Consider the following 22,500-nt stretch of genomic DNA (forward strand, 5'->3'; position numbering starts at 1 on the left):
TGGAAAGTGACAAAAATTCATATCTATTTACCAGATATCACTTGGTTTTCCAACAGGCTCAAATTCAAGTATTTCTGGAGCTAAAAATGGAACATGTAATAACGTTCTATTTGAGAAAAAACCATTTTACAGTTAGGTTGCTCAGTGACCTAGCCTATGAATGGCTGGGAGGCTGCCAGTAACCTTGTATTGATAAAGACCTCACTGCTTATATCATGCAAATTGTGTGTTTGTATTAGAGACAAAACACTAATTTACAATGGTTGCCTTTCAGGTAATGTTTTCCTTCTTAATGCATGCCTCGCTGCCTCACATATTTTGTGAATCTTGCTAAAAAAATGAAAAAGGTCTAAAACGTTTGCAATTCTGCGTTGACAGAGATTCTGGCATATTTCAACAATCACATTGAATGTCCAGTCATGAGCTGCTTTGTTTGACTGTGAAATTGCAGTGGGGTAAGCAAATTTACTACTCTTTAGTACTCTTTAATTGGTAAGCTTTTTGCTTTTGTTCTAACCCAAAGAGAGAGGGTGTAAAGATTATCAGTCAAACAGAAAATGTTGTGAAAGAGATTGTTATACATGTAATTTCAGTTTAAGTTGTTGATTAAAATAATTGTTGGTTATTGTTTGCCAGGCTTGTTTGTTTACTGCTGGCAGCTCCGGTGTTTGATCACTGTAAACTGTATACACTAATGATGATTAATTTTGTACTTTATACAGAAGCATAATTATTCCCATATACACTATATTGCTTTCTGGGGTTAGAAATGGGAGCTCTGCTTTTAGCCTTGGCTAAATCTTTGTCATATTATACATCATTAGAAATTAAAGCACAAAGGGCTGTATTAAAACAGAGTCACCAGCAGCCCCACTTCCATTCTTAGGTCAGGTACGTAACTTTTTCTTTTAAACTATATACAAGCATGTTCTATATGATCTTCCTGCTACATACAGTATATAAATACGTTTTCTCTCCAGTCTTCTTATGATCTTCATGGAAATTACATTTTGTCCCTCAATAAACCTAGAACAACCAGTTATGATCTCAATAAATATTATTCTTCGTCTTGGAATGCACTACCTGGTTTTATCCATACCACTGAGTTAACAGGTTTTATAAGGTCAGGTAATGTAGCTACAACAGTTACTGTAAAATGGTCTAGAGGTAATGACAGCCAAACAGTACTAGTGTCACACTTTTTCAATTTAGTGTCAGAGAAATTTCCTGGTTGCTTTGGCATTTGCTTAAAATGTGGCCAACCCAGGTAACTTGCTTGCTTGAGTTTCCTGCAGTTGCTCCTGTTTTGTACTTTATAATTTAAACAATTTAAGAAAAGGTTTTTTTAAAATATTTTTTGACATAAAACTAGTGAGCAGCACACTGTGAAATGTTGTTGTAAGACATGTTTTATTCTCTGACACGTTTCATCACACTTACGTAGACTTCTTCAGGGAGTTTTACAACCAAACAATCTACGCCTGTATGAATTTATAAGCCATATTTATGGCTATTATGGGGGCCACGGACCAAGAAAACTGGGGCAGATTTACAAATGGGAACAGGTGAAGTTGTGAAATACATTGTATTTATGCTTATCATGATAAAGATTTGGGGTCCACGATTTTTAAAGCTGTCGAGTGTTCCCTTGTAAAACTTCCTGAAGAAGTCTACGAAAGCTAGACGAAGTTTACACCTCGGAGAATAAAACATGTTTCACAACAACAGTTTGCAGTGTGCTGCTCACTAGTTTTAGACTTAATTTTCCTTTTTTAATTAAACACTTATATTAAGTAATCTATAATTTATGAGCAAGCTCCACTCACATTACCGGTGCAGCACCACAGTATCTCTAGAAACTAAGTTTTGCCACCTACCTACATATTCAGGTGTCCCAACAATAAGACATATTTGTTCACCATCCTTAATTTGCCGTGCAAGACCAAAATCTATAATCTTGATCTCTGGGTAAGGATGCTCTGTCATCAGAAGAATATTGTTGGGCTGAAAGACAAGGATAAAAAAAAAAGAATTTTGAATTCAAACAACAAAAAAATTATTGAAAAGCAGGATGTTAAGATCAAAAATAAATGAAACAAAAGCTCTTAAGGTTCACCTACTCAATCCTTACATTAGAAGTCAAAACAAAAAAAGGAAAAATCATGTGCACTTCTTAAGATCAAAGGTGTTGTCATAGACATCATTTACACAGAGCAAATGAATTAACACTTTTGATATACAGTAAAAGCATACCACTTTAAACACACACTTCAATGTTTTCTCATCCAGTCTACAGCGATTACTGGGTGTTGTTTTTTCAACACCCTGAAGTGTTTCAGGCAATTTCTGGTACCACAATTTAACCGTGCTTATTAAAACTAACGTGCTTCAAGCAGAAACCTTCTAAGTTATGAACCTTTGTCTACTTTTATCTAAAAAAAATATTTAAAAGCCACGTCCAGTTGTTCTAAAGCCGGGCAACTTTATCCTGTATGAGAACCAGATAACTTATCCTGTATTAGAATGTGTACAGTCCGAATACATCTCAGTAAAGGCACGTACAAAATCCTTGGTCAATGTCTATAATGTTATCTTGCCTCTGAACATCCGGGTCTAGCTTTCAAGAATGAGTGAATCTAATTTTGTTATTGATTTCAGGCCTGACAGATTTTCCTCCAATTTTGGAAAACAATCTTCAAGGGGAGAAATGTGAGGCACAAAAATGGCATGCATGGAATTTGAAACAGATAGAGTAATGAAATATGAGTTCATGAATGTGTTATAAACAAAGCATTGAGGATTTTAAGCAAATGTAAAATGACCCTGGTTTTTGGCTACTCATGGATAATCGGTCTTTGATAAATCGACTAAATTTTTAAAGACCATATTTGGATCTTTTCATTAAAAAGGGTAGATTTGGTGATCTGTAGCCAATATAAATTAAATGTTTACACAAACAATTTGAAGAATTTATTGAAATATTCTCTTTAAAAAAAAAACATTTTTGACAGATTTTTGGAAACAGAGAGGATCGAATAGACATTTTTGCATATCCAAATGTGTTTTTGCGATTTAATTTAAGTTAATAGGTGAAAAACACACTCACAACAAATAATACGGCGGGATTACAGACAATTTTCAACGCAGTTTTAATTAAGTAGTAAGGTTCGCTGGTCTTGTGATTATTGCAACAATAAAATAATTTTCCACATAATTAAATGGTTCGCATGGCTTTGGCAAAGACAGGATTAATTTTTAAAAGCGTGTCAAGTAATGTTTGTTCTAGGTTACTGATGTTTGTTTGTCTTGCAAAAAAAATGTACTTGAAGACCGACCCTTGCCCAACCGGGAAACAAACGAAAGAACAAATTTTAGAAATTATCAAGCTTTGCTAGAATTAAAAAAAAAATTCTTGGTTGTAAATATTGAACACGGCTGGTCAATTAAATCAAACTCACAACAAATGAAAACCTAAATATTCTCGGCATGACACCGTACCCCAACTGGTTAATTTCTTGTAAAGACGCTATAGTATTGAACGTATTCAAGATGCAAGCGCGCGGTTAAAAAAATTATTGTGGCAATCTATAATGGCGGAAATTGAGTTGAGCCATTTCATTGTACTTCGCAGTAACCTTCATTATTAAATGTTCGCGTATGGCTGGTCAAGTCATTGTAACACGCTTGTTTTTGTTTCATAATACAGATGAGTTCGATATGTCTGCAAACGGCGACATCTTGAACGAATATAAAATATTTAAATGTCGTGGCTGGTTTCTGAAAGAACAGTATTCCACGGTCGACCTCAGACAAGGGTGGTATTGGAAGAAAAAAACAATTGTTTCATTTTCTAGTTTAAAAAAATGCAAGACTAGAGAGAAATTAAAGACAAATGGTCCATTCGAAGCAAAACTGGTTTCTTCCCTTCAAAAAATAATAAAAATGTGCCTTTTAGCGTCGGGTTTATTCAAAACAATCAAAAGACAACATGAGTGTTTGTAAACTTCTTGAAGCGTAACGACTCCTTGTGAAAAGCTAAGCCAAAAACAAACAGTCGGAAACATTAGCAAGTTCAGTGACAATATAAAAGCAGTTCTCACCTTAATATCTAAATGTACAAAGTCCTGATCGTGCAAATGTTTCACACCTTCTAGAATCTGCCGGAGAAGAAAAACAACTTCCCTTTCGCTTCGACTCGATGCTGGTTCATCCGTGTCGTAAGCTATACAATGACGATGTAAATCTCCGCCGAGAGCGCTGTTGAGTTAACATAAACAGAAGACAATAAACCCTCCTTTGAATCATAAACACGACAAAATTGTCAAACAAGACATGCAGAAGAAAACGTCAACTCACAGTTCTAATATTAGTATGATTTCACTCCGCGTTTCAAACACATCAAACAATGTTATAGTATGAGGATGTTGGTGTGGTAAGTTTGTGGCATCCAACACTTCAACTTCGTGCCAAACTTCTGTCCTACAGTCTTTGCCTTTTCTTCTTTTACGAACAAACTTTGCAGCAAATTCTTTACCCGTCGCCTTTTCTGTACACCGCTTAACAACTGCATACTGCCCTCTGAAAGTGAAAGATCTCTTTCCTTCACACCAACGACAAAACCCTCTTAAATCACACACGAAACCAACTTTACGTACCTTCCGATCTCGTCGAAAATATCGAAGAAATTTTCAATCGGCTCTATGCGTGGCGTACGTGCCATTCTCAAGTGTACCAAAAGCTCTCTGCCTATTGCTTCTCTGTGACTGTGTGTCTATGCTCTTCGTCGCTAGCTTACAAAAAAGAATACCGGTTGATGCTAGAATATTTCGAGCAATGTAGCTGTCACATGTCATATTCACCGCTCGCTATCTTCGGCGCATTTGCTTAATTGATCGACCAATCAAAACTCAGGAATATTATTCCATGCCCGCCTTCCTCTTATTGTCACTTCCGCCCACCGTACACAAGAACACATAAGTGCACAAACGCTGCGCAAACCGTTCGTTTGTTATTTGAATCATACTTCTAAGATGGAATAATTATACCAAAAGAAAAACCTTCGGGCAAAGAATTGGTTTTAAGCGTTTCGTTGAAAGTTACGACATTAAAAGGACTTCAATGTTTTTCTGGCGGAAATTTTAGCTTATAAACATATTTTAACTCTTAACACTCATTTCCCGTCTGTCTTTCGAAGTTCCGATGCTATATTAATAGGAGCAGTTATTTTCGGAATAGACATCAAAAGGGAAAGTGGTCTGTAAAGGATCTACAGTGTTATTTTGCCAGATGCTTCGCGGTGCTTAAATAGTACCTGTCATATGTCACGATAGCCAAAATGACGAGGTACCCGAAGTGAATACATTTCAGATCGAAATATAGCGTGAACATGATTCATATTTGGAGGGATGATTTTTGTTTTAAACTTGCCTCTCTTTGTACACCTTAACAATTATCTTCCGACCAAAAATGGACCTGAAGGGTGTTCGTCGGTGGCCTCGCAAATTCTAATTATCGTGATAAGATCTACTTCTTTCGCCGGTTTTTGGGTCAATCTGCTTGTCAATGGGAAAAGTATGCGAGCAATGTCTTCACTTTCAGGGAGGCTTCCATAACTTCCATTTTTTGAAGATACCCTGTAAACCGGCCCCCTTCCTTGCGATTTTGCCATCCTCGCTGGATGGCAAATGCGAAAGGACTTTGTATATGAAGTGCCTTTCTTTTGATAAAACACCTTGTGCCTTGTGCCTTGACTACGTATACCCGCCGGGATGTCAGAGATTAAATCGGATTCCTCTTTATTTTTTCCCTCTCCAATTATCACGACTTTTTTGAGGACTGAAGACACCTTAGTCACGGCGTACATGCACGTCATGTACTAAAGCCTGCCAAGTCACAGCGCGTCCATGCCAGACGACAAGAACTTTGTATCGTAGGGATCATAGAAAATCGCTATTAAACGTAAACCTCTCAAATCTTTAGGTCCCTGTTGATCTAGAGATAGCGCTAGCATGCGCAGCTGACAGTATTGTAAGCGCGTGGAATAAAGTTTTGTGGCGGTATTGTGGGCGCGCGGAATAAAGTTTTGGCCGCTAAAAGCGAGCAGAATGGGGAGAAGGAGGACTTCGAGTATTTCTCGCGGCTTCGCCGCGTGCCCACGATACCACCAGCTACGCAGGCAAAGGGCGCTTTCCATTTGACAGAACAGACCGGCCAGACCGGGCATTTGGAAGGACTAACTCTACAACGTATTCAAATTAACACACTTCGAGGATGATATATACTCCTCCAGAGCAATGCGAAGGATTATCATGGAAGTGTTCCTTCAAATTGTTGCATTTGCTTTGCAAACTGACGGGTCTGGCCGGCCAGTTCTGACAAAAGGAATGCGCCCTAAGATAGCGCTCTCTACTGCGCTCAAAGGATACCTCACTTTTAGTATCCCTGTGGAGAGAGGATTAACAGTAGTGACACATGTCTGGGACCTGTTTATCGAAAACTCGCAACGCCATTTTGTGTCGTGTCACATCCCACTTGGCTTGCTCAGTTGTCAGAAAACTGAACGTATAAGCCAGTGCGGAGTTCCAAAAAAACACGTGCGCGCGTCGGGATAAAATCAAGCATATATTAAAAATACAAAAGATTTTGAAAGCAAATTTTCTGCAAACAATTTCCATAAGAAGAGACTTGTTTTTATCCCGGCGCGCGCACGTATTTTTTTTTTTTTGAAACTTTGAACTGGCTTATTGCTGAGGTCACAGGTGCAAGTCCTGTCCAAGCCTGAATTTTTCATACTGCTGAGTAACGCTGAGACTTGACGGCAATCCTTGTATCCGAAGTTCAAAGATATATTATCTTTCATAAATACAGCCTCTTAACGATCATTTACCGAAATTAAACTGTTTTTCAGAAAAGAATTTTTTTTAAAAATTGTATCTTAAAATGTATTCGCGTTTTTAGTTAAGAAATAAGTCTGCCACCTGAAATACACCCAAGAAACACTGATCCAAATTAATCGAACCGCATAGTTCGGGAAATATGTCCCCATAAAACTCAAGTAACTCAAGCATCTCAAGCAACCTAAACACCTGAAGCAACCCAAGCACCTGAAGAACCCTAAGCGCCTCAAGTAACCAAGCACCTCAAGTAACCTAAGCACCTGAAGCAATTCAAGCAACCTAAGCACCGCACGAAACCTCGCCACATGTTTAACTTGAGTATACTGTGAATGGGCCAAAGACAACCGTTTACTCCCTTAACATTCAACAACAGATTTTAGTGGCATTGATAAGATAAAAACTCACAACCTGATCCGGGAAACCTTAATTCACTTTGAAAAACTGATAAATAAGCGGAACTTACTTTAGACAAATGATGTAATCGTAAATCATGACAGAAAGTAGACTCAATTCAAACAAAAGAACTACACCAGGTGTTCGATCGCGAATAGCAGTCGCAAAAACTTTCAATCAGGGAGTTGATGAAGTCATCTTCAAATTAATGCAAATGAAGATGCTGATTAAGAGAAACTGGTCACATTTCGATGTTATATTTTGAGAAAATAGGTGGCAAATTCTTAAAATTTCGCCATTCACGCGACAACATAAAATGGCAATAAGTTGATGGCAACAATTGCTGACTGTTTGAACACCGGAGGGCGGAGGAGGGGGGGTGTCACTGGAGTTGGCAAGTGGTTGTCTTACCATTACATTTGGATTTTAAAAAATAAATAAAATAAAACCAACAAATCCCGCCCATTTTCCGACTGCAATTGCCATACTGGCATCCCAGTAAAAAGCAGAGGTAGATGTAACAGTACCAGTTGAAATACTTGGGAGTGGCCCACTTTTCAGTGGACTTATCAATAATTAGATAATTGATTTATAATTATCACTTTACCCACCAACGACAGTTCAAAGTTCATTAATTATTTGAACATAGGTAAATTCTTTGCTCAACATTTTCAAGAAGCGAATCTGGTTGTGTGAGTAAACGGGATGCCCCTTTTCAAACACCCTCGCATTGCTTTCTCTCGTATTAACACAGCTTACAAAACAATTACAACAAATGGCAATTTACAGTTATTCTTGGAACTTTTAATCATTTACACCACTTCTGAAGCATTCATTTTCAGAGGTTAGAATTAACCTTTATTATTTATTGTATATCCTAGACAAAAAGATCTACCTGGGTTAGGAATTGTTGTGGAAATTCATTAAGGCCCAGTAATACGTGCAACATTTTTCGTGCAAGTTGTCGCGCAACAATGTTGCGTTGCAAGTTGAGATGGTAAAAGCGACGTCTACTTTTTGTTTTGCAACACAGAGATTTGTTGAGCAAGAAGGTGGTAATACGCGCAACAAACCATCTCAACTCGCAACGCAACATTGTTGCGAGACAAGTTGCACGAAAAATGTTGCCCGTATTACTGGGCCTTTAGGATGAACCTAAGTTCATCCAAATACACCGTTGCAAGCCTACAAAAAAAGACAAAACAAGCATTAAAGCAACGGAGTCGCACAAAGAAAGCGAAATTATTATCCAGCCAAGATGCGACCATTTTTCTTCTTTTAACAAAATAAGATTAGATTGCAAAATTATTTTCCGAATTTATTTACATGCACGATAATTGCTTTGTTAACTGCCGTTGAAAAATGGCAAGAATTCTCTTTGATCATCAAACACTGATTCCACCGCTCATTGAAAGTTTCACCGTTAAGAACCAGACAAAAAGACACAACACGGAACAAAACATTATGTCTCTAGCCTCTCACTGCAGGTCAAGACCGATCATACCAGCAAAATGGTTCAACTGCTCGACCTATAACAAAAGCTTCGGTTACCCAGGATTTGCTACCTCATTGACAACGGCGGCAATATCCACCCAGCTTGACAAATTCACTGCTATGAAACTTCGCATTTCGGTTAGCGCAGAATATGAATCCATTCAATCCTTATCTATCAATGTCGGTGACAAAGTAATGGAGGTTTACGCTCTTAATGAGCTCTTTAAACCGACTCTTCTAAACCACAGTAAACCCAAATTAATGGCTGAGAAACTGGGCAAATGAAAATTATAGCATTTCATGCAACTCGAGTTGAATTATTCCGACATGGCATTTCACTGCATCGCAAAGGTCTCTGATTCCTCCACAGCAAAGGTAAGTTTTTCCAGAAGTTCTTCGTAAGTGCGATATAAAGGAAGATCCAGTCGATTGAAACAGGTATGGGCCCTAAAAGGAAAACGAGAAAACTTCAAATTGTGAGTAAAACCAGGGCAACGAGGGGTGTTAAAAAAGAGCTGTTTTTTTGGAGCTTTGACCGGTCACCATGTATTGCCAAATATGGAGCCCACCATGAATGCTGCCATGGCAACAGAGAAGTGAATAACCATTACATACCTCATCTTTCATTTCTCTATCACAGCACTATTTACAGTGATATATTGGTATCAATCCGGTTTCTCATAACACTTCAACAATACATTAATCGCGCAAAACAAGACTGAAAGGCTTAGAAATGATAAAGGTGGCAGCGGCGAAAAAATGGCCAATGCAATATAAGCAGGAGCCACATCGCCAAGGAGGGCGCCTTTAAATAAAGTGAAAATTGTTCATATTGTAACGTCCATGAATGATCAACCTAGTGCTTAATCAAATATTGATCAAACGACAGGCAAAGTATCTTGAAGGAGGCAAAATCTCCTTGATTGTGTAAAGTTAAAGAGATCTGAGAGGATTAATGCCCTAATGTACAAAAAAGGATATCTGTGATAGAAATGATACTAGCATATCCTCCCATCTTCCTTTGTTTTTACTATTTGATACAAGGCCTGCATAGAGCTGTAGGTTACAAAGCGTTCCCAATTTTTTCCGTCCTTAGAGGCTGTTTGTCTATTTATTCTTATGGTCTGTTGTGAAAGGTTTAAATATTCTGCTAGCAAGACTGTACGTGAAGAGATATTATGTCAGAGGTACTATAGACCACTTTCATAGATGGCGACCAACTATACGTTCTTTTGTATTTATGCTAATTAGACATGTTACCCTCATTTTGCAACAAAGATTCTTTTAAAATTTGCTCGCCGTAGCGAGGCTAGAAAGGCTTGTTAGTAATAAAACAAAAGAATATTTTATTTGGCCGCCATTATGAAAGAGGTATATTCTATGAAAATGGAAGCGATATGGTTTGACAACGGATGTCCTGAAAAGTAGAGAGGGAGTTGAATATTCCCAAAAGTCTCGGTTTTGATGGGTGTGAAATGTTTTACCAGGAATGCAGCGAGACAAGACAACAAATCAAACCCAATTCGATAAAACCTTCCAAATAATTTATCAAATTGTTCCACTTCCTCCTGTACCATTTCCTCAAAGGCAATTTTTTATTTCGGATAAGGCACTTACGAAGGCGACTTGAAGGAATAAACTTTGAGCGAAATGTTTTTAGAACGTGAGGCGCTCGACGGCGAAAGAGAACAATCTTTTACCAACGAATCTTTCCTTTTGTAGCCTCAGACTTTTATTTTTGAGATTACAAATATTTTTATGCAATGCGCTCATGAAATACACTGTTAAATGCTGCCATTTTCAGTGAATGCCCCGAGATGTTATCGCTGGTCAATTATGGATTCCTCGAAAGTTCATTGGTTGTTCCAAAACAAAGAACATTACTCAATCACAGTTGGGGGATTTGTAGATAATAGTGCTAGCAGTGGAAATTTCGGGGCAAGAATTTACTTAGGAGAGAATATTTATAGGTGACCAGTTAGTATGGGCAACACGCACTTTCCTCGAGAGAGGGTAGGATAAAATGCTTGTCGACGTAATCAACTGAATCCCTAAAACCAAACTTTTGCTCAGATTTTCGAAATTACATTTTACTCACCTTGGAAGTTTACTAAATTCTCCCCATCTCTCAATACAAAACTTTCGTGGTCCCGTGCTACCTCGCAGGGCGGCAAATCCCTCGTATGGAATACTGGATGTCCCAGTGACAAACTGCAAGAACAAAGAAAAAAACAGGGGGGATCGAGTAAAGCGTCAAAAAACACGTTTCCGTGATAAGGAATCAGGGTCTTGTGCCTAAACTAAAAGCATGTTTGAGAAACCGGCAGTTTACGGGAGTGACTGTTTTTTTCCTCGATATAATGTGTACAAACGACGAAAAACACTACGAAGTCCAAATAATGCTTTATTCCAAGTGATTTAAATGCTATAGCTGTCTTGTAATAAAAAACACGAAATCACGCAAAAGTTTAGAAAACAATGTGCATTTGCTATAGACAGTTAATATAGTTAAATCGCAAAAGAAATGTCCTGATTTTTTCCTATTTTCCGCTCATACGGCGGATCCGGCAAATATAAGTATTTCAACGTTGACATTATACACTTTCTCATTATTGCCTTCCGTCTCAGCCGACTGGACCACTAAGAGCCGACAAAGTTGAGTCAATATTGAACAATCAACAGATAATGACGTATCAACGTAAGAACTTAGCCAACATTATATAGCTTTTCAATTGCAGAAGCTCCGTTCCTCACAAGGAACAAAAACAAGGCAAAATTAAAATGGAAAGAAGCTAATAATGAAGGAATTGTATCCTTGTAACATCTGGCTTATCACATTTTTTTTACCAGGTCAACAGGATTGCCTGACCAATGAATATCTGGTTCTGAACGGCCGACGCGAAGTTGCCCATCGATCAATTCTTGTATTTAATTAAACGGAAAATCATATCGGATGTGGGATAAACGGTAATCAATGTTTTTGCTTAGATTTCAATATCGACAGCCTAAATGTTATACTTCTTATGAAATATTAAGCTAAAAAAAATGAACTGTCAGAGAAGAGCCATTGCAATATGGGTTATGCAGTCTACACTCCGGAAATCACTGTCACTTCGATATCTGGGAAGCGAATCCACGAAAAAAAAAACCTTAACCGTCGTTCTAGCCTGCTTGGTATTGCCACGCAAAAGCTGTTGTTTATTAGCAGAGTTGACGAGGCTTTTCTCGTTTTTCGCGCCAGCCAGTCACTCGAGTTATCGATTTCTAAGACCACACTCACTCACCTGTAAAAGTCTTAATCTCTGCTCATTATCAAAAGAACGCACTGCTTTCCAGAACCATCGAATAACTTTATGATTTCCATGGTAACCTAAAGAAAAGACAAGAAAGCAAAGCATAAGGAAACAATATGAGGAGGAAGACTGAGGCGTATTCCAGTGCAAGCTGTAGTCTCTGGGGCCCGTTTCGCGAAAGTCCCGAAAAGCTATTTGTGAACCTGCCAACCGCTTGTTCAGGAAAGCCGATTTTTAAACATGTTTTTAAGGTAACAAAAAGCAAACTGACTGTGACGTTTGACGACTGAAATCCTCCCCGTTGTTGAGATAACGAGGGAATTGTGACACCCGAAAATAACCCGTTAAGTTTCGGGACTTTCGAGAAACGGGCCCCTGGGATTTTAATATTTCACTGATGGCATCCTGGCAGGTGGGGTCCTTGCTTTAGTGTCCACGGCTCCTGTCCTCAGGAGACCGCATGCTCATGTTTATGCATGCAGTGAAAATTAGCGTTAATTAAGGTAGTACGGGGTAATATTGAAGTATGTGGGAGCAGTAAAGCCTGGTTCACAGGTACGACACAAATGCAAACACAAGGGAAGTAAGACACGCAGGCGCAGTTCAAGTACTCTTTCCAGGATGGTGGATGAGAATGAACCTGTGTTTTTTATTTAACCTTGCGTTTACGTTTCCCCGGTTCACATGCATGAAATGCAAATGCAAGCGAATATGTAGACACAAGAAAATGAAAAATTCTTCGTTTCTTGCGTCTACGCTTGCGTTTGTGGTTGCACTTGCGTCGTAAGTGTACGACGGGAAAGACCAGGCCAAAGGGGCAGGTACATTACATTGGCGACGGGGATGGAATGCATAGCATACTGTCGGCATGAAAGCTTCGGTCCTGGGATAAGCTTTATCAATTAACCTGTCTCAAATCCACCTTTAATCGGATTTCGATAGCGTTTCGCTTGCATGGGTTTTGACTAAAAGAGGGCAAATTGTGAAAATTAGTGATAAAAATATCAATGAATAACATTAAAAACAAACATAGTAAATACTCTGGAGGCAGAGAAGCCGAGTGGTTTGGATGGAGTCGAGCTTTGACCGCAAAATGGAGTTACTTCTGGATTATTCTTTTTCAAGACGTTGACAGAAATCTGGGGCTAACAGGAAATGATCAAACAGTCTTCTTTGACATTTGGCAACACGCAAAACTTCAGCTTGACGTTTGGCATTAGCGTGATGCTAAACTTCTCTATAATAACAAAATTATGACCATAATTACGATCGTTTCCAGGACAGGACAGATTCTCTTACCTGAACGATATTCAGTGTTCTTTCGCCAATCGTCTATATCAATATCTGCGGTGCCAGAGATTACGAGTTCCAACTCGCGTGCATCAAACAGATTTATCAAGTTGGGATCCAAAACCTTTACAGAGTTCAGAAATAAAGAAGTTAACGTGAGCAAAAAAAGACAGTAACTATATATAAAGGACTTAAATACTTATAAACACTGAAATACGTAGCGTCTAAGGGCGCTTTCCTTGTGTCAGAACTGGCCGGCCTGACCCGTCCGTTTGCGAAAAAAAAATGCAACAATTTGAAGGAACACTTGCATGATAATCCCTCGCATTCGTCTGAAGGAGTACATATCATCCTCGAAGTGTGTTAATTTGCAAATGCCCGCTCAGGCCGGTTAGTCCTGTCAATGGTAAAAGTCTCAAGATTCCACAGGGAGGGAGATGTAACTACAACATATTGGCGGTAACAAAATGTCCTTGTCCAATCACAAAGAAATGTTCTTATCCCCAATCTTCTGCGATATCGTTGCAGTGTTCCTTTCCTGCGCTTAGCCCCGGCTGCACGTATTCAACACGCGTTTTGATTGGTTAATATAAATATATCTGCGTCTGCTCTGATTGGCCAAAATTATTGCTCGTATGTTTTATTACCTCATTGAATCCTTTTACAATGCTCTCCATCTGCTCAGCTACTCCTCTTTCAACCCTCCATCTCACCATTTGTTCAACATATTCGTTCTTATTTTCCTCTGTGACTTCAATATCCTTGCCACCTGGAATCAGTTCCCTTTCGGTCACCTGAAATAAAGATAAAAAGTAAACAAGGCACCAAAAACAGCAATTTAAGTACAAAAAGGGTACCATTATCTCAGCCCATCATCCTCGATCAAAGCCAGGCGAGTCGGCACTTGCAAGCGGAGTTCACTTCTGAAACGCAACATGTGGAGGAGTCCTCTAAGCTCAAAATGGTTACCTTTGTTGAAACCAGCAATAATCAAGGCTCACTGAGGTGAGTTCAATTCCTGTTTAGCGGCCGAGCAAAAACGAAGAACAGTCGAACCCCAAGGCACGTGGAATACGAGTAATAAGTCTGCAATCTTATTACAGCTTTGCTTTGGAAATTGCAATACCAAACTGATCTCGAGGTATAATAGAGTGATAATTACATGAGATCGAGGCTGGCCAGCCAGCCAGCCAATCCAAAATGGCGTCCAAATGTTGAAATCATCGATAACCGAGGGACATAACGAGGTAATGACATGATTAGGATGCGTTCTCTTTTATCGAACGCAATTACAAGCAACAACAACCAGCAAAACATTTGTATCCTTACTTGTCCGAAGATCTCTTCACTGACAGTAAAAGACAGATCTAACGCTCCTGTTATGTCATTTTCCGTCATCCATGTCATGCTCTGATGAAAGAGCGAGTCCATCGCTTCAACATCACTCAGGTCGCACGGACTAAAATAATATCAAAAGAACGCAGTTGAAAGAGGAATAACTGAACATTCTCTCACTAAACACAGCTTAGGAAAAAACTTCGTACACCGCGAGACCAAAACCTCGAACCAAACACAAACATGAACCTCATGAAATAAGCAACACTGAAATCTTGACAGACTGAGAAGTGCGTTGCTTCAAAAAGACGCAATACACGCGCAACGTTTCAATGAATCTACCAACATTTTAAAGGTGAAAAGATCGTTTGGACCCAATTTGCTCTTTTTCGCTGGGCACAAGTAACCTACCTATGAGAAAAAGGCAAAATCAAATGACGTAAGATCAAATTGAACGTTGCTATTGCTGTTTTATGAGAAGGAAAACTGGATTACAGGGAGAAACACCTCCAGGCTAAGGACTAGTTTTGTTAAAAAAAAAGTTAAAGAAAAGCTAAGGACTAGTTTTTGTTAGAAGCATCTCGCGACTAAGCAGTGGAATTTAACATGGCACAAAATCCTGAACACGACACATAATGATACCGAAGCTATTTACCTTCTGAGCAGAGCTTTGTAAAACGGACGCGTGAAAAACGCGTCCAGTAAATGCTGATGTATAATCACGAGTCCAATGATTCGCCCACAGAAGCGGAACCTAAAAAGCAGAGCATAACCTATAAACTGGATAGATAATAGCGTTTATACGAGAAAATAATCTCTGGTTTACATACACCGTGTCTTCTGTAAGACATGAAATTCTTTTTCAAACGTCTCGATATCTCGAGCCTCGTTCACGTCTTATTTGCTACCAATGCCTCGCTTTCGGGTTGGTTGTCCTGACGAATTGCCAGTGGCATCTAACAGGCAATTCGACACGAATTATGACGAAAAAACGACCTTTAGGTGCTGAATAAAAAGAAGAGGCTTAGGTGGAATGTCAAATCACTCTTGCTCACCATTCATGAGCATTGTCCACATACAGAGACACCGGACTGACTTGCACCGTATAAGTGTCATTTGCAGAGTATTCAAACAGGCCATAATAAGGGTTGAACACTTGGCGCGATAACAGGAAAAAGAACTCCCTCGCGGGTCCACCATAATCCAATCTAGAAGGAAATAACGGTGTTAGTCTGAGAATCTAAATAGAAGACAGGCAGATTCAGTGGCAGTTTGATACCAATGGAAAGTCAATGAAAATTAGCCGCAGTTATCCTACCGGCATGGTCCCACAGGCTTCTACCCTACCCTCCACAGCGAGCGTTTTCCCCGCATATTCTCCATACAATTCCGCATGAGCAAGGAATTATCAAGTGTAGCCGGCCGATGGTAAACTCCAACACCTACTTTGTTGTATTGGCCGGCTACTCAACTGAACTATTGGCTTGCCGATGTAAAAGCCTGTCCCTCCATATTCATTTACCTTATCCTTTTCAAACACAACCGTCTAAAAAACTCAGCGCACGCCACGCTCGACTTTGTCTGGGTAAATCGTATTCTGATCATTCAATATTTCGCTATCAGGTACAAAAAGAACAAAGATGTAGAATAAGGATGCAAGATATACTCTTCCGTTTGTACAGATCACCACTCTGAGGAACACGGTTGCAGAATATTCTGTCTATTGACTCCCGAGCCCGTGTATCAGCTTTTTTAGGGCGGGAGGAGTTATGAAACAAAGGAGATAAAAAGGTTTTATTTTCTTCCCCTTTCCCCACTTTCCCCTTTTCCGTTCCACTTTTTAACATTTTCCATTTGCCCTTTCCCATTTCGCCTATAAACCCAAGGTTCCGTTCAACTTACCCTTCTTCTCCAGTGAATTGTATTTCCAAGCGGTTCCTTTGCAATGCTCTAGCAGGTTCCTTCATGATTTGGTCATAAGCGTCTTCTAATATATGATCTCTTCTAACACTCAACCTGCGAGAATAATGTGAAGATAGGATTTGATAATAATTATGTACCGTGGTTTATCATGTTTAATTTATAGTTTATTATCTGTGATTGTTTGTAACCTGGCAGTCACAGCCCCTTAGGAATGAAGAGAAGAATTTCGATTTGAGTTTGATGAAAAGCAAACAGGTCAAGGGACATCTTATTTCCCACAAGACGACTTACTTAATCTTGTTAGGTCCTTGTCCATAACCCTTGTGGTACAGCTGGCGATGAAATGAGCGAACTTTGGCCTCAAAGTCACGCTTGTACGGAGCAGGACTGGAACTGGAGCTTGACTCAGCCATCGCGCCTGTTTGGGCAAAAGTATACGAACACATTAATACAGGAAACAGAACAAAACCAAAGAAATTTGCCCGCATTTCTGTTGGACATAAAAAGAACCCACTCACGATTCCAAAATTTCCGCTACTGTGGTCTAGCCAAAGTATACTCTCCCGCAAAAGTGGCCCACTTGGCGGTGACTTCTCAAAAATATTTGTATGACCACCAAACCGGAAACAGTTACGAGTCAAACAGAACTTGATCGAATTCTGGTTTCATTCACCGGTTTTGGCAAATTTTAAGAAAAACAAAAGAGACAAAGCTGTTCTGTTAACTCCTATACTGTCAAGAGTGACTGCGTTTCATTCTACAAGCAATCAGCAATCAATCAGAACACTTTTTGAAGGAAATACCTACCTTTGAGAGCAAGTTCGGCCGCACTGGTTCTCGACCGCGTTCCGGTAGGAGCCTGGCTACGAGTTGGCGATGCTGGCAATGAATTCGGTTCTTCCGTTTCTGTGTGAACGACTGATGGAACATACGACATGATGCTCTCCTCTAACACACTGGATCGAGAATAATTAGAAACACTAATAAACAAAGACTCAGTGCAGATCTTGGGAAAAAACACATCAATCAGAGAATTAAACCTGACAGTTGTGTCAGTCGATTGAGTGTTTTAAATAATCTGAAGAGTGCTTCGGTGTTGCCATAAGTGACATCACGATTTGTGATTAGCTTAAAAATCTTGCGACTCACTCTCAGCCAATCAGAAGTAAAGCTCTCTCTACACGTTCTAGAATAGTTTTAAAACAAATGTTAGACCGTGCAGCATGAAAATGAAGATGTCTTCAACATTTTATGTCAAATTAACAAATAGATTCCATGTTGCCTTGCTTCCGTTCAGTAACAGATCACAGATGAAGTCAAAATGTGGTAAAACAAAAACGCCTCGTGTGTCACTGATGTTGTCCTTATTATTTTGACGTTTTCTGTGATCTACTTCTGAACTTGTTGATGACGCCAGCTATACCTGAGAACCAATCAAAATGCGTGCATTACTGAGCTTATTCGTAAAGTCATTCTTATGATAATACTAACTCATGTAGCCCTGATGTAAAACCCAAAACTAAAAGTGCATTGCAAGCATGCCTCTTCTGTTTTTTTTTTTTTATGTGGGCTGCGTGTATTCGCTTTGCGCCATAACCAAAGACATAAAGCTCACGATCTACAGATCTCACTCCTGCTGAGTTACCGCTTTTTCAGACTGCCTAGATTTCGAACAACTCCTATCGCCAAGTATTAGAGCAGTTTTCAAACGACTGTCGAAAGTATCACGCGATTGTACTTGCTACGATTAGTGATTGGTTAAAATCTCCCGCCAGTTTATCAACCACAGAGAAGGAAAACCAAAACCAATCGCGACTTGCACGCGCGATTTTTTTCCCGCGCTTTGAGCAAGTTACACGCAATTGCTACGAATTTGGATTGGTTCATTGCGCTGTTTGTACCTGCTGTGATTGGTCGAAGTAATTACTCAATTGAAAACCGCCCTATCACCTCAGCCAATCAATGTGCAATGTGTCTGATTACATCACAGATGCATGAATCAACTTTTGAATTGACGCGGGAAATAACGATTCCAAAGAAAACAGTTCTGAAATACTACCTAATTACACCTTGGTTTTAGATTCTTGGCACTGCATTCAAAACCGATATAATAAAAGCTTTGTTATTACCTTAACAGCATTATGAAATCCAAGTTGTTGGATAGTCTCCCCAGTGCTCTCTCGCCTTCTGCTTGAACACGTCTGACATTAGCCCTGAGGGGAGCGTTAACAGAGAATAAAACAATTGTCGAGTTCTCTTTAGAAAAGTTGATACACTGACCAATAAACGGCATTTTTGATTTCAGAACTGCAGAGTATATGAAATGAAAGCCAAAAACAAAACTCACAATAGACCAGCTACTAGCTGAACTATAAATTGACATTATGAACCACAGTATATAATTATTATCAATCCAACCTTCATTCTTAGTTTGAGTGCGATCATATATCAGAAGACGCTTATGACCAAATTTCTCAGGCGTCTTTACAACTGCTTTAAGTTGTTCAACTAAAAGCGATGGCCTTCTTTCATTTATAACGCACTTACTTTAGTGCTGGGCTTCTTGAGTAAGGCTGGTACTTGTTCTTCAGCAGAGTGTCGATGTTTTGTTGGGACAGATATCCTACAATTTGCTGATTGTAAGCTACGAAAAAATAAAATAAAAACCAGTAGTATTGTTACCTTCCCTTGAGAAAAATGTCAAACAACAGTTACCAAAAGATACCTTGAAAAACGTTATTCCAATTCTTTTATATGTGAAAATATCAGCGCTTAAATAAATTATTTGAGAAGAAATATGAAGCATATGACCTAAAAAACAAAACCTCATTCGATAGTCATGGTAAACAAAAACGTGATTATTGCATTATAACTCACTGAAGCCTTCAACTTACTCAGAGGCGTTGCATTCGGAAGACTGCTTGTCCGAGTCGGAGCTCTTGGGGGTGGAGGCCTTGGCGGAGGAATAACTGAACGGTGAGGCTGCTAAATAAGAACAACAGCTTTAACTTGAGTCTGTCTTACATCAAAGTCCGTAAAACGGCGTCAATTTTTGATATACAGGGAAACTTGAGAACTGCATCCTTTAGCCTACGTGTAGCCCTGCTCTCCAGGGGCGTAGCCAGGGAGGGCCCTGGGGTGCCCGTGACCCCCCCCCTCCCTTTTGTGACAGTCAACAACATAATAAAAACCATAACTGTGAGACTAGAATGTAACATCGATCTCAGACGTCCGTGGACAAGGGTCTTTTCTTCAGCCCACTTCACGGAACCGTTGATTTCAGTCCGCGGTTAAAAAATTCTGATCACGTGATAGCATTTCTTGTGGCTCTGCGGTTTCGAAAAAAACTGATCTCGTGACGCTATTTTCTGTTGCTCTAGCACTACCCACAGAGAAAAGCGCGAAACGAAGTTGACCGCGAGTAAAACCGGCCGAAGCTATAACGGGTAACCAGGTAAAGCCTTGTCCTGGAAATAAGAAGCGAGTGGAGACTCTTCTTCAGGTTTTTTTTTTCTCGGCCGTGGGAAGAATGAAGGATTAGCGCCATGTGATCGTTATTTTCGAAACCTCAAAAATGTTATCACGTGATCAGATTTTTTTAACTGCAGACTGAAATCAACGGTCCGTGAAGCGGGCTGAAGAAGAGCCCTTGTCCACGGACGCCTGAGATCGATAGTATGCGGCTGTTTTGTAGGCTTGCATGTCATACCTCAGTGTCCGTGCGGCTCCTTGGTCTGGAAAGCGTTTCCTCGATGGGAAGTCGAGGATCGATGAAAGTTGTTGTTCTTGACGTGTGATCAATAAAATAAAGCTACAGAACAGAAAAGAAGCAAAGAGCATTACAAATTTCATGCCATAATAAACTATTTTAATTGAATATAGAAATTAAGCTCTCGATTGTCTTGATTATCTCTTTCAACCCTCGGGAATTGGTTTCAAACCGACGCGTTACATTCTTAGCCAACTTTCTCAAACGAATTTTCCCGCGCTTCGCTGAGGCTGATGGAAAACATTTACTCTGCGTTGATTTGCTTAATTAATTCGGCTTGGGATGAAGTTTTACTACCCCGCTTCGAACAAGAGCCAGCAATTCAACGGTTTACAACGAAGTTATAAACATAAACGTACCCTTCCGGATTGATCGACTTTTTTATCCCATCCAGGTGGCATATCCATTTGAGGATCAGCGAATTGATTCAGAAACCGGACAAGCTCCACTTGATGACGATAACTAGAAAGAGGAAAGACTTGTTCCAGAAATGTTCTGACCTCTTTTGAAAATACCACCTCGTCTAACGTGTGTGGTGCAGAGGCAGCACTGAGAAAGTGAAGAAACCCAAATGGGAACCAGTTGACGAGAAGCCCACAATCAGGGCTCCTGCATGGTTGACTGTTTGGCAATGACAAGGACAGCATCAACGGAAACATCAGTCAAACTATCGTAATATTGCACCATTGCAAGTATTTCGCGATTATACCGTCCGCCGTCCGTTCGCGGTGGATTTAAGTTCACTTCTTTGAGGGTTGTATGGGAGGCGCGGTGGCCTCATGGTTAGAGTGCTCGACTCCGGATCGAGTGGTCCGGGTTCGGGTCCTGGCTGGGGACATTGTGTTGTGTTCTTGGGCAAGACACTTTACTCTCACGGTGCCTCTCTCCACCCGGGTGTATAAATGGGTATCGGTGAAATGCTGGGGATAACCCTGCGTTGGACTAGCATCCCATCCAGGGGAGAGTAGAAATATTCCTAGTCGCTTCATGCTAATGAAACCGGAGATAAGCGCCGGCCTGATGGGCCTTCTGGCTCGTAAGCAGAGACTTTTTTGTAGGGTTGTGGGATACAACGACATAATGAGATTCATATTAATTGCTGTCACAAAGTGACCCTTGAAAAGATTCAAGATCCCAGGGCCCGAATTTTTCCCTTTTTTAGACGTACAAGTTGCTGAAACTTCTTCTGAGATGCGCTGTACTTGGTTGCAATAATTAAATTAGACAAAAGAACGAATTTCTATCCCTAAAATTTCATGCGTTTTGACGTCACAATTCTGCTATTCCAAGTCTCCTTACTACAGCGGTTTTTTACCCCACCAGACGCGAAAATTCGGAGTTTTAAAAGGTTAAAAAAAACTGAAGGAAATTTGTCTAATTGCTTTTATCTCAGAAAACCATGATGTTTCAGTTGAATAAATAAAGAAAATCCGTCATATACACTTAAACTGATTAAGGCACTAGACAGGAGTTGGGTGTTTAACATGTAACTTTTTAAGCTACATTCATAATTCTCTAAACAAGAGTGGTATCAAAGTACGTTTGATTCAACCTGGCCTGGATTGCTCGAAGCATGGTTAGCGCTAACAAGCGTTAAATACCATGGAAACTTACAGTTTTTGATACCTCTTAACTAACGGTTAGCGCTAACCAGGCTTCAAGCAAAGCAACCGGCCCGGCCCCTGGCTGCGTTGTGAACCTTGAACTTCGATAAAACTGTTACAGCTCATTTATACACCTCGATGGTCGGTCAACAAAATTACCGTTCAAACTGACTTGGTTCGCTTCTAATCTTGGATACTATCAGTTTCAACATCTGGCTCTGGAAATAGTACTGGCCAGCAACCTTGTGAAAACAAAAATGAGGAAAAAAGATCAGTGACCAATTCGAAGAATTTCTCTTTACATCGGCGACTCGAAGCAAACAAATTGAGAGTTCCAGGGAATACACAAACGAAAGAAGAAGAATCAAGGAGAAAAAGGAGGAGAAGGAGCAGCTTACAGCCTACGAGGCCAAGTATGGAAACTCATAGTTTGAATGAGCTTAGTAACCTTAAGAAACCCAGCTGCGAGGATGCAACCAGTTATTGATTTACAAAGCGTCTGA

General features: G+C 39.8%; 2 protein-coding genes and 1 long non-coding RNA gene across 4 annotated transcripts in view; 1 reads left to right on the forward strand and 2 right to left on the reverse strand.

Annotated features, from left to right (window-relative positions):
- The window catches only part of LOC138013005 (serine/threonine-protein kinase 17A-like), a 12,478-nt gene extending 7,618 nt beyond the window's left edge, over nucleotides 1–4,860 (reverse strand). Inside the window, exons 1-5 of the mRNA XM_068859968.1 lie at nucleotides 4,656–4,860; nucleotides 4,357–4,578; nucleotides 4,101–4,257; nucleotides 1,878–2,004; nucleotides 32–80 (exon numbers count right to left, since the gene is read on the reverse strand). Coding sequence (XP_068716069.1) covers nucleotides 32–80; nucleotides 1,878–2,004; nucleotides 4,101–4,257; nucleotides 4,357–4,578; nucleotides 4,656–4,720 — 620 coding nt within the window. The 5' untranslated portion in view covers nucleotides 4,721–4,860. The remainder of the gene's footprint in view (nucleotides 1–31; nucleotides 81–1,877; nucleotides 2,005–4,100; nucleotides 4,258–4,356; nucleotides 4,579–4,655) is intronic.
- LOC138013006 (uncharacterized) lies at nucleotides 169–2,782 on the forward strand. Its single transcript, XR_011125153.1, has 4 exons — nucleotides 169–274; nucleotides 379–455; nucleotides 825–891; nucleotides 2,659–2,782. It is a non-coding gene; the product is annotated as an uncharacterized lncRNA (long non-coding RNA).
- A 3,211-nt stretch (nucleotides 4,861–8,071) lies between the features above and the next one.
- The window catches only part of LOC138013003 (uncharacterized), a 31,851-nt gene continuing 17,422 nt past the window's right edge, over nucleotides 8,072–22,500 (reverse strand). Inside the window, exons 12-28 of one of the 2 annotated variants that reach the window (XM_068859963.1) lie at nucleotides 22,157–22,239; nucleotides 20,753–20,855; nucleotides 20,334–20,435; nucleotides 19,519–19,609; nucleotides 19,172–19,268; nucleotides 18,754–18,837; nucleotides 17,432–17,580; nucleotides 16,916–17,042; nucleotides 16,604–16,717; nucleotides 15,757–15,909; nucleotides 15,357–15,455; nucleotides 14,696–14,825; nucleotides 14,014–14,160; nucleotides 13,376–13,490; nucleotides 12,068–12,153; nucleotides 10,882–10,994; nucleotides 8,072–9,230 (exon numbers count right to left, since the gene is read on the reverse strand). In XM_068859963.1, coding sequence (XP_068716064.1) covers nucleotides 9,119–9,230; nucleotides 10,882–10,994; nucleotides 12,068–12,153; nucleotides 13,376–13,490; nucleotides 14,014–14,160; nucleotides 14,696–14,825; nucleotides 15,357–15,455; nucleotides 15,757–15,909; nucleotides 16,604–16,717; nucleotides 16,916–17,042; nucleotides 17,432–17,580; nucleotides 18,754–18,837; nucleotides 19,172–19,268; nucleotides 19,519–19,609; nucleotides 20,334–20,435; nucleotides 20,753–20,855; nucleotides 22,157–22,239 — 1,905 coding nt within the window. In that variant the 3' untranslated portion in view covers nucleotides 8,072–9,118. The remainder of the gene's footprint in view (nucleotides 9,231–10,881; nucleotides 10,995–12,067; nucleotides 12,154–13,375; nucleotides 13,491–14,013; nucleotides 14,161–14,695; nucleotides 14,826–15,356; nucleotides 15,456–15,756; nucleotides 15,910–16,603; nucleotides 16,718–16,915; nucleotides 17,043–17,431; nucleotides 17,581–18,753; nucleotides 18,838–19,171; nucleotides 19,269–19,518; nucleotides 19,610–20,333; nucleotides 20,436–20,752; nucleotides 20,856–22,156; nucleotides 22,240–22,500) is intronic. The other variant, XM_068859964.1, reaches the window with a different exon arrangement.

Source organism: Montipora foliosa, chromosome 8 (assembly GCF_036669935.1).
Source record: "Montipora foliosa isolate CH-2021 chromosome 8, ASM3666993v2, whole genome shotgun sequence".
Taxonomy (NCBI): Eukaryota; Metazoa; Cnidaria; class Anthozoa; order Scleractinia; family Acroporidae; genus Montipora; species Montipora foliosa.